This window comes from Hyla sarda, chromosome 1 (assembly GCF_029499605.1).
Source record: "Hyla sarda isolate aHylSar1 chromosome 1, aHylSar1.hap1, whole genome shotgun sequence".
Taxonomy (NCBI): domain Eukaryota; kingdom Metazoa; phylum Chordata; class Amphibia; order Anura; family Hylidae; genus Hyla; species Hyla sarda.
In genome coordinates, this window is record NC_079189.1 from 513557197 (window position 1) to 513571153 (window position 13957).

Here is a 13957-nt window from a genome sequence, read left to right on the forward strand (position 1 = left end):
ACAAACTTATACAAACAAGTAAACTTAGAAATAAAACACAGTGTAGGTAAGCGATGAAGACAAAATTTTTGTCAATTCTTTATACATTTTTACAGCCTCCATAAGAATGAATACACAACTACACATGTAAACTTAAGTGGGCACTGTCATTAAACATAATTTTTAATATTTGATTATTTTTGTTAAATAAATAACTTTTGTAATTGGCTACATCTGGCCTCCAGGGGTCTCCCTCCTTGGCCAGAACACATTCCATCTGGTGAAAATCTCAGATTTTGGTCTCCTGCTTGTACTGGCAGGAGACCAAAGTCCGGAAATGAAGTCTGGCCATAGGCAGTGCATAGCACTCCCTCTCTGCCTGTGTATAATACAGGGGAGAGGGAGCGCTCTGCTCTACATGGTTGCGCTCTCACATGCTAATTTGAATGACCCTGCCCCCTCTCTCTACTGAGCAGGGTGCATGGCTAATTTGCATAACCCTGCCCCCTCTCTGTACAGAGCCGTCCGCATGGCTAATTTGCATAGCCCCATCCCCTGTTGGCACAGGGCAGACCACGTGCAGTGCTAAACAGAGAGGAGGAGACTCAGTAGCAGCCTGCCCTGCTGGGGGATGACTCATTAATGCACGCTCCCGAGGCAGAGCGCAGCATAGATCAGGAAGGGCGGGAGTGAGTCCTGCAGGCTTCAGATGATGTCACACCTGCTGGGCCATGCCCCTTTACTCCCTGACAGATGCTCCAGGCTGTGAGCAGGTTGATAGGCCTGCTTTAAGGTAAAAAAAAAAGGGGGGGGGGGGTAAAAAAAGGAAAAAATTGTATGCTGCTCACCATGAGTTAGGGACAGATGTAGAAGTGATTTAGGGAAAGATTACTTTATGACAGGTACGCTTTAAGCAGAATGGACCCTGAAACGGGTTGGAACACAACGTACACTGCCAGGTCCCGACAGGATCTGGTAGTTTGACAGAGAAAAATATAGTGCATAAAGACACGTCAGCTGAACCTATAAAATGCAGTGAGACATTTGTTTCTACGACAGATAAGGCTGGAACTACGGGAGTTTAGCGGGAGTTTTGCTTCTATGTCAGATAAGGACAGAACGAAGCTTGTGTTAGCTGAGCTTATATAAGATGGTGAGACAGTTCCCAGTCCAATAGATTTGACAACAGGCTTGCTGACTGTTTCCTATACTAAATAGCAAAAAATTCTTAGTGCCAGTCAGGAGTATAATGCTGGCCAAAACTGATCTTGGTGCAATATATAGAATTCAACATACTTACTAATTTTGTGCAGATGCCTTTTACACTGTATGAAAATGCTGGATGATGTTGAAAGCAAGAGATGATCTGTTCTGAGTTAGTATTATTTTTAAAAACTTAGTATCAAGCTCTAAGATGGAGCATTTGGTTGTGCAGTGCCCCCCCCCCCCCCTTTTTCTGACCTGCTCTTCTTTCCTTGGAGTGCTGAATGTTGTGTACAGATCCATAAAGGGTCTATGGAGGAGATTTATTAAAACTTGTGCAAAAGAACAGTGGAACAGTTGCCTATAGCAACCAATCAAATTCCAGCTGAATCCTTTTTAAAAATAAAAGTAATCCCATTGGTTGCTATGGACATCTACTCAACTGTTTCTTTCTAAAAGTTTGGATAAATCAACCCCTATGAGTCTACACTGTAGAGCCAGTCTGAAACTAAGGGTCTCTGCACACTTTTGCTTCTGCACAACAGGCCAGAGGAGCCATATGTGCCTAAATTCCCATGTAGCTATTATATAAAACTCATTTTTTATTAGTAGATTGCAAAATAACACAAGTAGTGGAAAATAGTTATTTAAAAGCACAATTCAGTTAGTGTATATTGCTATTCACATGTTTTATTGATATGGTGAATGTTTATCCAAATTTTTCCAATTTCAGTATCAGAAATTTTATATGCCAATGATGGACCACCATAGAGCAGCCGAGGTTTAATATACATTTATGAATAATATTGGCCGTGATGTGGCTAGCGGGCTTGCACTTCATGATCATTAAATACACTAATGACCTGTTGGTTTAATAAATGTTGCTGAGAAGCATTAGACCAAGGTGCATGTTGTGGATGTGCAACCATGTCTGTTTTCTCCATTTGAATTCACATATATGAATAATAGTTTTACGCTGCTAAAGTTTTGATTACATCACAGGGCAGATGAATCACAGTGAGAAGGTAATACACTTCGAGATCTCACAAGGCTGTAAAGTGTTTTATTATTACTTGTAGAATAACGCGTTTCAAGGCCTGGGCTGACCTTGTCGAAGAAGAGGAAGTTGACAAAGAGGCAGGTTCAGGCCCTGAAACGTGTTATTCTATAAATAATAATAAAACACTTTACAGCATTGTGAGATCTCAAAGTGTTTTACCTTCTCACCATGGTCCATATGCGCTGCCTGGAAATCCCTGGAAGTTGTGGAGGTTTCGAGGACTGGTATTACGACCCTGTAGACTAAGGGATCAGCTGCAATTAGATATCATTATATTACTCCTTGATCAATGTTGTGCCTGCCTTTGCACAACGAAGTGGGAAAGTGCTTCCTGTATTGTTCAAGGCACTTCCTATTACGGGTTGCTACGCTATGGAGCACTTTTGTATTTGTCTTTTGTAGAAACCAGTGTCCTTTATGGTTCATCCAAATCATCCAGCAATATATCCCATTTTCATCAGCTAATAATATTGTAAAATGTGATTGCAAACAATTGTTTAAACTTGTCTCTGTTCTTTTTAGCAACATTTTCTAAAGAACTTTGAAAATCAGGAAGACTTGATTCTTCAGTTTCTAATGGACCTTCACAGTCAGTGTGGCATAACCTTTCCTTCATCTCCAAGTGGCAGCTCTTTTCAGTGCACCTCTCAGACCTCGCTACATGCCATTGACGATGATTCCTCCATGGATCTTCAGGCTTTGTGGGATGATATAAGATTGCATTTACGACGCCATCTAGTTGGAAAATTGCAGAACGGTTTTGACACCTCTAATAGTCAAGCAAGGATAAATTTTAAAGCCCAATGCTTGAAGCGCCTTCTTTTTTTGTATCCTGAATCAGATGTCCTTGTCAAATATCAAAATATCCAACAGAGTTTTGTTGTTGAACTTCTCCATGACTTTAGTGAAAGGAAGATAGAAAGTGTACTTGGGGCATACCAGGCAGCTATTCCCAGGGTGTACACCTTGATAAAAGAAGATTTGTTTGTGTTAAGCCATGTTATAGACTCTTCATCAATAATTAAGTTTATCAATGAGACTTTCTTTGAAGCTATCATTGAGGAGATGAAAACATTCTTTGATATACTTTATGAATCCGGCACAGAAGAGCAGGGTCTCCAGCCAGCAAAGCTAAACAAGAAAAAGCACAAACAGAGGGTGCATGCCCTTGGTAAGTGATTACAATACATATCTTTGGAAACCCTATTGATAAATTGTTCTTCTTTCATATCTTTATATCTTTTGCACTTAGTACAGTTTTGGTCTCACAGTGGCTGCGGTAATATCAGAAACTGTATGATTGTTGTATAACTTCACACTATGGGAGGACTTTAAGGCTGCAACAAATAACTTAACTAGGACAATTGCATGACCAAGAGATATGTTGTAGCCTTAGCCTTCTTTTCTCAGATTTTATGATTGGAGTCCATAAGTTTCAGATAAATGTACTACAGTGCCGCTGACCTGACATGATGGCACACCCCAAATTCAGATCTGCTCTTCCTGTGACAACTGTTACCACAGGAGACATTATGATGTCATGAAGAAGAAAACTATGTACCATATATACTAGTGTATAAGCCGAGGCCCCTAATTTCACCCCCAAAACCCAGGAAAAGTTATTGACTCGACTATAAGCCTAGGGTGGGAAATACATCATCCCCCCATGTCATCATCCAAACCCCCGTCATCATCCAGACCCCCGTCATCATTCCCCCTCCTTCATCATCACCGCCTGTCAATACCTTCAGCCATCAGCTGTCCGGGCATGCTGGGAGTTGTGGGAAGGAAGGGTGAGCTGGTCCAGGCCATCTATGCTGCAGGGACCGTCCGGTGGGGAGGGTTAGTCATTCCGGGCTGTCCATTTTCACCGGGGGGCCCTCTTCTCCGCACTCCGGGCCCGCCCCAGACTAGTGATGTTGCCTTGAGGACTCCGCACAGGGACATTCATGCGCGTCCCTGTGTGTCATCGTCAAGGCAATGTCACTAGTCCGGGGCAGGCCTGGAGCGCGGAGAAGAGGGCCCCCCCAGTGAAAATGGACAGCCCAGAATGACTAACCCTCCCCACCGGACGGTACCTGCAGCATAGATGGCCCGGACCAGCTCACCCCTCTTCCCACTGAGGGGAGGTGAGTAGAAAACTAAAAGGGGGGTCTGGATGATGACGAAGGCCTCTGTGGTCTTCAACCTTCGGACCTCGAGAGGTTTCAAAACTACAACTCCCAGCATGCCCGGACAGCCGATGGCTGTCCGGCATGCTGGGAGTTGTAGTTTTGCAACATCTGGATGTCCGCAGTCTGAAGACCACTGAGAAGGGATTGACAGGTGGAGAGTTCACTTGAGTATAAGCCAAGGGGGGGCGTTTTCAGCACGAAAAATCATGCTGAAAAACTCGGCTTATACTAGAGTATATACGGTACTGGGTTCTTGCAATATTGACATATAATATCTTAAGTTCTTTTAAGATTTCTTGGGGTAAATATCATAGAAAAAAAGATAAAATCATGTGAAAATATTTTGAAAAAACAATAATAAAAATAAATAAAATTAAAGTATAAGGCTATGTTCACACGGAAGAATTTCTGCATGGAATTCTGCAGGAAAATTCTGCATTAATTTTTAGCCAATACACTTCACTTTTTAAAGTGAATTGGTTATAAATTCATGCAGAATTCCATGCAGAAATTCGGCATTGTGAACATAGCCTTATACTTAAATAGAAACCTAACCATTGAAGGCATACTGCGGCCCTAGACATCTTATCCGCTATCCTAAGGATAAGGAATAAGATGTCTGATCATGGGGGTCTCGCCGCTGGAGACCCCTGCAATCTCTCATGCAGCACCCTCTATCATCAGCCTCACAGAGGGAAGATCACTCCGTGTCTGATGACTCACGATCACAGGGCCAGAGTATCGTGACGTCACGGCTCCACCCCCTCAATTGAAGTCTATGGGTGGGGGTGTGGCAGCTCCTAGTGCCTATTGCAACATGATCTTCACTCCATGAGGCTGATGGAGGGTGCTGCATGAGAGATTGCGGCGGGACCCCCGCGATCAGACATCTTATCCCCTATCCTTTGGATAGTGGATAAGATGTCTAGGGCTGGAGTACCCCTTCAATAAAACTAAAGAGGAAAAATATTAGGATAAAAAAAAGGGTGTAGAAATGAAATTTGGGTAGCCCAACAAAGTACTCTATTAGCTGTTATATTATCATGTGAACTAAATTTCTTGGGATGTGTTTACATGTTCAGGTTTTTAAGGGTTATAATTATTGAATACAAAGCCAGGAATTGATATGAAGAGTTGAGGAGTCTCAGTCTTTCTTTTATATTCGCAAAAAAACTATAAAAACTATTTTGAACCCCAGAGCTCTGCCGCCAGATAGCTGAACGGGACTGCTTCCGCTGCCACAATGGGGATCCGCCACTCAAAAAAGGGTTCAAAGCGCCCCTCCTGCTCCCAGGCACCCAGAGTGCCCTTCTCAAACTTCTTCATGCCTCTGTCGGGGGTGTCGGAGCCTCCGGAGTCTGGTTCCCCTAGACCGGTGCCATCTTCTTCAGCTCCTTCCCCATGGCCTGTGACTCCGCCCCCTGCAGTGAGGCATGCGGATGAGTCGGCTGAAGACTGCGGGCCAGCTCTTCGGTACTGAGACACAGGAGGACCTACACGGAGGTGAGATAGGGCACCAGCTGCCCAACGCCACTTTACATTTTTCCCCCCTGAGACCGCCGGTGGGAGTACTCCCAGCCCCTCTGCAGCCACAGCCATATTGTGGGGTCCCCTCCCCTCTGGGCTCTTCACCAGGGACACCGTAGGCCGCCGAGCTCTCCTCCTTCCAGCCTGCACCTGAAAGCACGGGACTTGTATATGCAGCCATGACCCACCATCAGGCATCTGGCTCCCCCTTATTATACCCTTCCTGGGAGGCCCCACCATCTCCTCAGTGGGCCCCCCACTCACCGGCCCCATGTGAGCCTCTTCCCCCACACTCCCCGGCTTCTTCCTGGGGCTCTTCAGCAGATAGCCCCTGGCACCTAACTCTGCCTGCACGGGGCAACCATGCTCTAGCATCCCAGATGCGGGCAACTTCATTCCAGCAGCCTCCTTGTCACCCTGGTCCCTGTCAGGACTTGAAGCACAATCCTCCCAGCACCCCTCTCCCCCATGCTGATGCTGATCAAATTCTGCAATCTCATCCTGAGTTACAGGCGTTTACTGACTTTTCTCCCTACGAAACAAGATTTGTCGTCCCTTACAGAGGATCTCCGTTCTGCTTGGCGTCAAGATATTCAAGTGGTGCAATCAGAGGTGGAGTCACTCTCATCTAAGGTGACCTCCCTTGAATCCTTCCGTTCCTCTGTGCAGAAATCAATGGTGACCTTCTTTCCACGGTGGTGCTGCATGCCTCCCATCAACAACTCTTACATTCCCAGATGGATGACCAGGAAAACCATAGGAACAATTTCAGTATCAGGGGTCTCCCAGAGGCCACCTGTGCTGAGGACCTCCTGCCCACCCTCACCGATATTTTCAACTCCATCCTGGGCCGGGCAGCCCAATCTCCGATTGAAATTGACAGAGCTCACAGGGCTATGAGACCCCCCCAGCTCTGACCCTACAAGACCAAGGGATGTGATATGCCGCATACATTACTACTCCCTCAAGGAGAACATTATGAAAAAAGCTTGCCTTCTTCAGGAAATTGACTTTGACAGGGCAAAGTTGCAGCTGTTCCCTGATTTATCCAGACACACTCTACATCTTAGGGCGTCACTGAAACCACTCCTTGCTGTACTCCAGTCTCGCCAGATCAAATACCGCTGGGGATTCCATTTGCGCTACATCCTTGAAAGATCTTCCTCGGTTCCTGCAGACGTTTGGTCTAGACCCGCATCCTCTCCCCGGCTGGGAAGAACTGTTAGTGGACCAGTTCTCTTCCCCACAGATGTTAACGACCTGATAGAGACCGCTTCCCCTGGATCGTACTTCTCCTCGTCCCCAGCGATCCCAATGCAGACCACGCAGTGTTTCAGGTTCTGGTGATGATCCTCATAACTCCATGGAACATTAATGACTCTCAGTCTTACAGTGACCCCCTATTTTTGATTAGAGTGATGTTCCATGCCCCTGCAACGTGTCCGCAAGGAAACACCTTCCCTCCCACTTGTTAGTGGGTTGTGGTGGTCCCTTGGGGTGGAAGTGTGGGGGGGGGGGTTGTTTTAATTTGGCCCTCAGTTAGTTTCCCTGGGCCCTTCACCTTTAGTTAATACCCTTTTGGGGTTGTAGTGCCTTGTGGGTTTGGCATTGTTTTTGTTTTTCTCATTCCCTCAGTACTCTTCTACCTTTTGTCCTCTTCTCCCCCTCCCTTTTTCTTTTCTTTTTCCTTTTTCTTGTGCCTTGCGTTTACTCTGGTATCCCTGTTGTGTGCCTCTCTCTTCTTCTGCGTGGCTGCCCACCTCTGGTCCCCTCTTTCCCCATTGTGCTTTTTTATTTTTCTGTTTTTAACTTTCCCTCGGCTTCTGGTGGCGGAGTATCTGCCACTGCTCTTGTTGTATTGTTCCTATTTATTGTATAGTGGTGTTCATTTCACCTCTTCTTTTTCTGCCCCAATAGGGTTTCGGTTTAGGATTTCTCCTGCAAGTTACTTAGCCTAGTGCTAATTGGTTTACTTCTTTAGCAGAGTGGTTCTTGCTTCTGCTGTTTCACTTTTCTTTATTTAAAATAAATAAATCCTCTCTTTTGTGTCTTTCTCCCCCCCCCCCCCACTTTTTTTTTCTTTACATTTTTTTCTCTCTTTTTTTGGTGTTGGTTGTTTCTGTTCCTTTCTTTTGTGTGTTTCTCCTTCCCTTTTCTCTGCCCCTTACCTTTCTCCTCTTACCACCCCTTTCCTCAACCTTCCACCAGTGTTGCCCCTCCTAACAGGTCTTTTTGCTCTCTCCTGCAGTGCTGCTCCTTACCGTGCTGTGTGCAGTCTCTGCCTCATGGCTTCCCTTTAAAATTGTGTCCCTGAATGTTCAGGGCTTTAATATCCCTAAGAAGAGAGCAAAGGTCCTCTATTTTATGCACAAACAGCTGTGTTTTGTAGTTTGCCTATAGGAGACACATCTTCTCCAAGACCAGGTCTCAGTACTCCGTAACAGATACTATCCCGTCTGGTACCATAGTAGCTGCAATCTCAGAAGGTGAAGGGCGTAGCAATCCTCTTTCACAAATCCCTGCCTGTTCAGGTCCTATATTCTTTACAGGATGAGGAGGGTCACTATGTGTTTATTAAATGTGTTATACAAGGGGGGTGTATACTATTGCTAACATCTATTCCCCTAACCACGGCCAGCTGACTTTTCTGAGGGATGTAATTGATGCTTTGACTGTGTTCTCCCAGAGACTTCTCTTGGTGGTTGGTGACTTTAATTTGACTTTGCTTCCTTCATAAGATAGCTCCTCGGGAGCTTCTGCCTTATCCTTCTTGCAGCTGAACAGGATTAGACGCCTACTCTTTTCCCTGCAACTGTCTGACCCCTGGAGACTGACCCACCTGGACATACCTGACTATACCTTTTATTCCTATGCTCGCAAAGTGTACACGAGGTTAGATTATGTTTTTGTCAGTCACTGGTTTCTTTCTAGCGTATTTTCAACCTCTATTGGGTCAATTTTACTTTCAGATTGTGCCCCGGTCTTTTGAGAGCTGTCGCTCCCGAGTGGTGCAAGGAGGGAGTTTGCTTGGAGAGTAAAGGAATCGCTCCTTTCTGATGCTTTGTGTGCGGTGGACCTTAGGGAAACTATGTCTAATTTTGTCATTGACATTGTCATTTGTCAAGTGATCCCACCTCTCCTCAATGTCAGTGGGAGGCATGGAAATGCGTGCTTTGTGGTACTTTGATTAAACATGGTGTGCGCCTTAAGAGAGCGTCAGCTCACAAACTACAAGTTTTGCTCCATCGATTGCACTCCTTGGAGACTCTCTATAAATCATCCTTGTCAGAAACAGTCCTCAGAGACCTCTTGAAAGTGCACTAGGAAGTCCAGGTACTGATTGATAGAAAATACAATAGGTACCATCAGATCTGTTCAGGGGTACATTGTGAGTGGGGGAATAAGGTGGGTAAATTGTTGGCAAGTACTCTTTTGGATCGGCGGGCCTCATTACATGTCCTCTCTATTAAGTCTGCAGGGGGAGCTCGTTCACCTTACGTTCCAAATTCTGGATAGTTTTTGAGCTTATTACTCCAGTCTTTATGGACTATCCCCCTCTGACCCTGGGATCGGGGGGGGGGGGACACCCGAGGACCTCTTAGCTTATCTGCGTGAGACAACATTGCCGACTCTCTCTCCCCTTACACTACAGGCCCTGGAATCCCCCTTCACAATGGAGGAATTGTCTCTTGTACTTTCCTCTTTCCCCTTGGGCAAATCACCTGGGCCTGATGGTTATACCTCCAAATGTTATAAGTCACTAGCTTCGGAACTGTCCCCATGCCTCTTACGGGCCTTTAACGCAGTATCTGTGGCCTCACCCTTCCCCCCCTTCCTTTCTTCAGGCCACCATAACGGTTATCCCAAAGGAGGGTAGCGACACAAATTTGTGTCAGAGTTGTCGTCCTATCTTCTTGATCAATGTTGATGCTAAGATATATGCCAAGCTGCTTGCTCTGAGACTGACCCCCCTTCAGACCAGGTGGGCTTTGTTCCCACCAGAGAGGCTAGGGATAATACTCTCAAGACCTTTTCTCTCATTTACTATGTACAGTCGACCCGAGAGCCTTGTATACTGCTATCTCACGACGCCTAAAAAGGCTTTTGACTGGGTGAGCTGGGTCTTCCTGAGGGGGGTCCTCTCCCAGCTGGGACTATGCCCCATTATGCTGCAGCGCATCTTTGCACTGTATGACAACCCATGTGCCCGTGTCTGAGTGAATGGTGCCCTGTCATCTTCTGGGACTATTCACAATGAAACTAGACAGGGCTGTCCATTGTCCCCCCTTTTGTATGCTTTAGCTATGGAACACTTGTTGCAAGCGATCAGACTCTGTGAGGGGGGTGTAGATTGGAGATATGCATGTGAAATGTCCCGCTTTTGCAGATGACCTCCTCCTCTATGTCACTAGCCCAGCTCAATAAATAGGACCGTAGGAATTTCTCCTGGATAGGACGGGTGAATATCTTAAAGACGAACTTACTGCCCCACTTGCTCTCCCCATATTTCTTCCCAGATTCTTTCAAGCATTGACCATACTGTTCACTAAATATGTCTGGGGATCCTTGGGACACAGGCTTGCACGCTTGACTCTTATTAGATCCAAGAAAGATGGTGGTCTGGCAATGCCGAATCCCTATCTATATTATCTAGCCGCTGTATCTTCCCTGATATTGGATTGTTTTCACCATTCCCAGTCTGTGGGTCCGCCTCGAGAATCTTTTGTCCCCATTCCCCCTTACAGCCCTTCCCTGGACTAGGCAGTCTTACTGAACAGCTGCACATTGGCTGTGTCTTTCCTGGGGTGCTCGGATTGTGCTACAGGTGTGTCACCGTTATCTTCTTAAAGCAGGCCTTTCGGGATTGGGTGGGCCCCGATTCGTGACAACCTTGTCTTTTCACCGGGCTGCCTTTCCAGCTCTTTTCTAGGGAGACCTTGGGGGGGCGACTTTTGTATTTTCTCATGTCCTCCACTCTCCTGCTCTCAAGTCTGTAGTGGAGATATTGGGAGGCTCGGCCCCGACGGCAACACAATTTTGGCAAAATACTCAATTGTCCCACTTCTACCATACTTGGAACCAATCTTTAGCCCTCGATAGGGACCCCCTCCCCTTTGAGAGTCTTTGTTTAGCCTCGGCTCCCCCTGACCGTCGGATTTCAGAGCTTTATCCTCTCCACCTCTGTGGAGATCATTCATCCCCTCTGGCCTATTGATTGGGGTGGTCTCGGGAGCTGGGCTGCACCCTCGGATAGCGGGACTGGGAGAAGGCCTCTGTATTATGCCATCAGACTCTGCAAAATTACAGGAGACAAATTTTAAAATTCTATCGGGGTAGTACCGGGTGCCGGTCTTGCTGCATTGATTATTTTTTTTCCGACAATCCCGGAGGCTTGTTGGAGGTGTGGTGCTGCTCCTGGGACCATGTCCCATATACGGTTGGATTGCCTGGTCCTGCTTTCATTTTGGACAGGGGTCCTGGAAGTCATTAAGAAGATAACAGGCGTCTCTCTACCTCGTAGCTCTCAGGTACTCTTGCTCTCTATGTTACATGGCTCAGTCAAGGCCTTGAAGATGGGTTTGCTATGTATTCTGCTAGCAGCTGCTCTTAGAGTGATCCCCAGAGGATGGAAGTTGGTGCTTACCCCCAGACGGTCACTGACTAGTTCAGAGAGGTGCACTTTTTGTTCATAGCATGGAGGAGTGCGTGGCTGAGTCGGCCGGCAGTGCTGAGCGTTCTCTTGTCTGCTAGTTACAGGTCACAGTTTGCAGACTCTCCAGAGTACCGTGCACTCTCTCTGTCTCCTTGATGTGTGCCTCCTGCATCTGTCCCCTCCTATCTGGCCTTATCCCTTTTCTTTTCTTTTAACTTACCCTAGGCACACTGGTGACGGTCCCCCCTCCCTTCCCTCTTTTTTGTGTCCTCTCTTTGTGTTTTGTTGTTTTGACTCCCAGCTGTTTCTGTTTACTCCTTGTTCCTTTTGTCTTTCAGTGTTTGGCCTTTTTCTGTTTGATTTTCTATTTGTGAGCCTCCCTGTTAGTTTCTGTTGATACAGTTTTTGCTTTTGGGGGGTAATGCTATTGAGGACCCTTCCCCTCAGAAAGTGTCTCCCATTTAATCATTCTGGGGCCTGAAAGGACCTGAGTGCTTTTACCCCTTTGACCTCATTGCATACCTGTTTATTTAAAAGATTATGTCTTATGGATGTATTCATATGGTTTATTCCTTTCATGCCCTGATCCGTGATCCCACCTGGACTCCTTTTTATTTTCTGTACTCCTGTTTCTTTAATAAAATTAGTTTTGAATAAGAAAAAAAAAAAAAAAAAATTTGGAACTTCCTTGATACTGAGGAAGCCTCGCCTATTGCAACTCTGATTTCATTTGTTTAGCGTGAATACTGTGATAAGATTCTGGGCTTTTAGATCCAACAGAGTTTTATGAGGGTTGGTGTAGCAGTTCTGGATTCTGACATAAATTGTTTGAGTTGCTCCCATAATCTTACACAACAATGAAAGGTGAGTGACCTATTTATTGGAATCAAGGTTGACTTTTCTTCTGACGTTACTACACTAGGAGCGCCCCTTCAGGTTTTTCTTCTTTGCCTGTGCATCTCTTTTCTTAAAGGGGTACTCCTGTGGAAAACTTTTTTTTTTTAATCAACTGGTGCCAGAAATCAGGAAATGCTTTTTTTTTTTTGGATTTCTCTTCTGTCACGACTACAGTGCTCTCTGCTGACCTCTGCTGTCCATTTTAGGAACTGTCAAGAGCAGGAGAAAATTCCCATAGCAAACATATGCTGCTCTGGACAGTTCCTAAAATGGACAGCAGAGGTCAGCAGAGAGCACCATGGTCGTGACAGACGAGAAATCCACAAAGAAAAGCTTTTCCTCTGTAGTGTACAGACCCTAAAAAGTACTGGAAGGATTAAAAAAAATGTTATAGAAGTAATTTACAAATCTGTTTAACTTTCTGGCACCAGTTGATTTAAAAATGTTTTCCACGGGAGTACTCCTTTAAATGTGTCCTCCATTTATAATCTATTCCTGGCTTTGTATTCAATAACTGAAATTAAACCAAAATGGATAAATACACTTTGAAAATTAAAATTAAAATCTCAGCTCTGTCTAGAAGAGAGAAAAGATAAATGATTCTAAGAGGGAAAGGTAGTTCGGTGTAATTTATTTAGCAATTTTAGGGCCAGTAGAGAAAAATAGAAAGCAAAGCGATGGCGCACATGCGGCTTACTTATGTGTCAATTACACAGGGGCGATCAAGTTACGTAGGGTGAGAGAGCCAATGCCTCTCCAACTGTTTCTGACTGACTGTTGTTTTTTTTTTTTTTTATAGAAATAAAGCCACTGAATAAAGGGAGAAAGGTGTGGCTGCAGTATATGTGTCTTCAGTTTGTACTTTCTGTGGACAGTTTTATATTTTGTTTTATTTTGTGACAGATTCACTTTAACCACTCTTGTTAAACATATAGCAATAACCTCAGAAAATATTTTAAAATCTGTATTCCAAAGTTTTAAAATTGTAAAATTTGACCGAATTTCCTATAGATTTCAAAAGGCAATATGTCCAAAATACCCCAAAGCAGTTTATTTGGTTTGCCCTCTTCAGTGAATATTTTTGCTCTTTAAAAAAAAGTTTGTTGTGATTTATCTTTCAAATTTTTTTAGACTACTCCATAACCTTTTTTTTTTTAACTAGGAGAAATAGTTTTCATTTCAATTTTGCACATGCAAAGCTTCGGATACCTTTGCTTTTTGAGTTCTTCCCGTTCTCTAATCTTCTTCCAATGATGTGCAAATTTTTTTAATAATTTTTTTTATAAAACCTCCCAGAAGAAGACCTTTAGTGTGCTCAACACTTTCTGAATACAAGTAGACCCTTTGTTTAATGCCTAAAACTCTAAAACCTCTTCTATAAGTCCTGTTGTCACCTCTTTCATACATTATTTATTTATTTAATTTATTTATTTTTATAGCATTAACAATAGATTCTAAAGAGAA

At 44.7% G+C, this 13957-nt stretch overlaps 1 protein-coding gene across 12 annotated transcripts in view; it reads left to right on the forward strand.

Annotated features, from left to right (window-relative positions):
- KIAA0825 (KIAA0825 ortholog) overlaps positions 1–13957 on the forward strand; it is a 406103-nt gene that overhangs the window by 37522 nt on the left and 354624 nt on the right. For all 12 annotated transcript variants that reach the window (XM_056538004.1, XM_056538051.1, XM_056538057.1 and 9 more), the window contains one exon: positions 2765–3413. In XM_056538004.1, coding sequence (XP_056393979.1) covers positions 2765–3413 — 649 coding nt within the window. The remainder of the gene's footprint in view (positions 1–2764; positions 3414–13957) is intronic.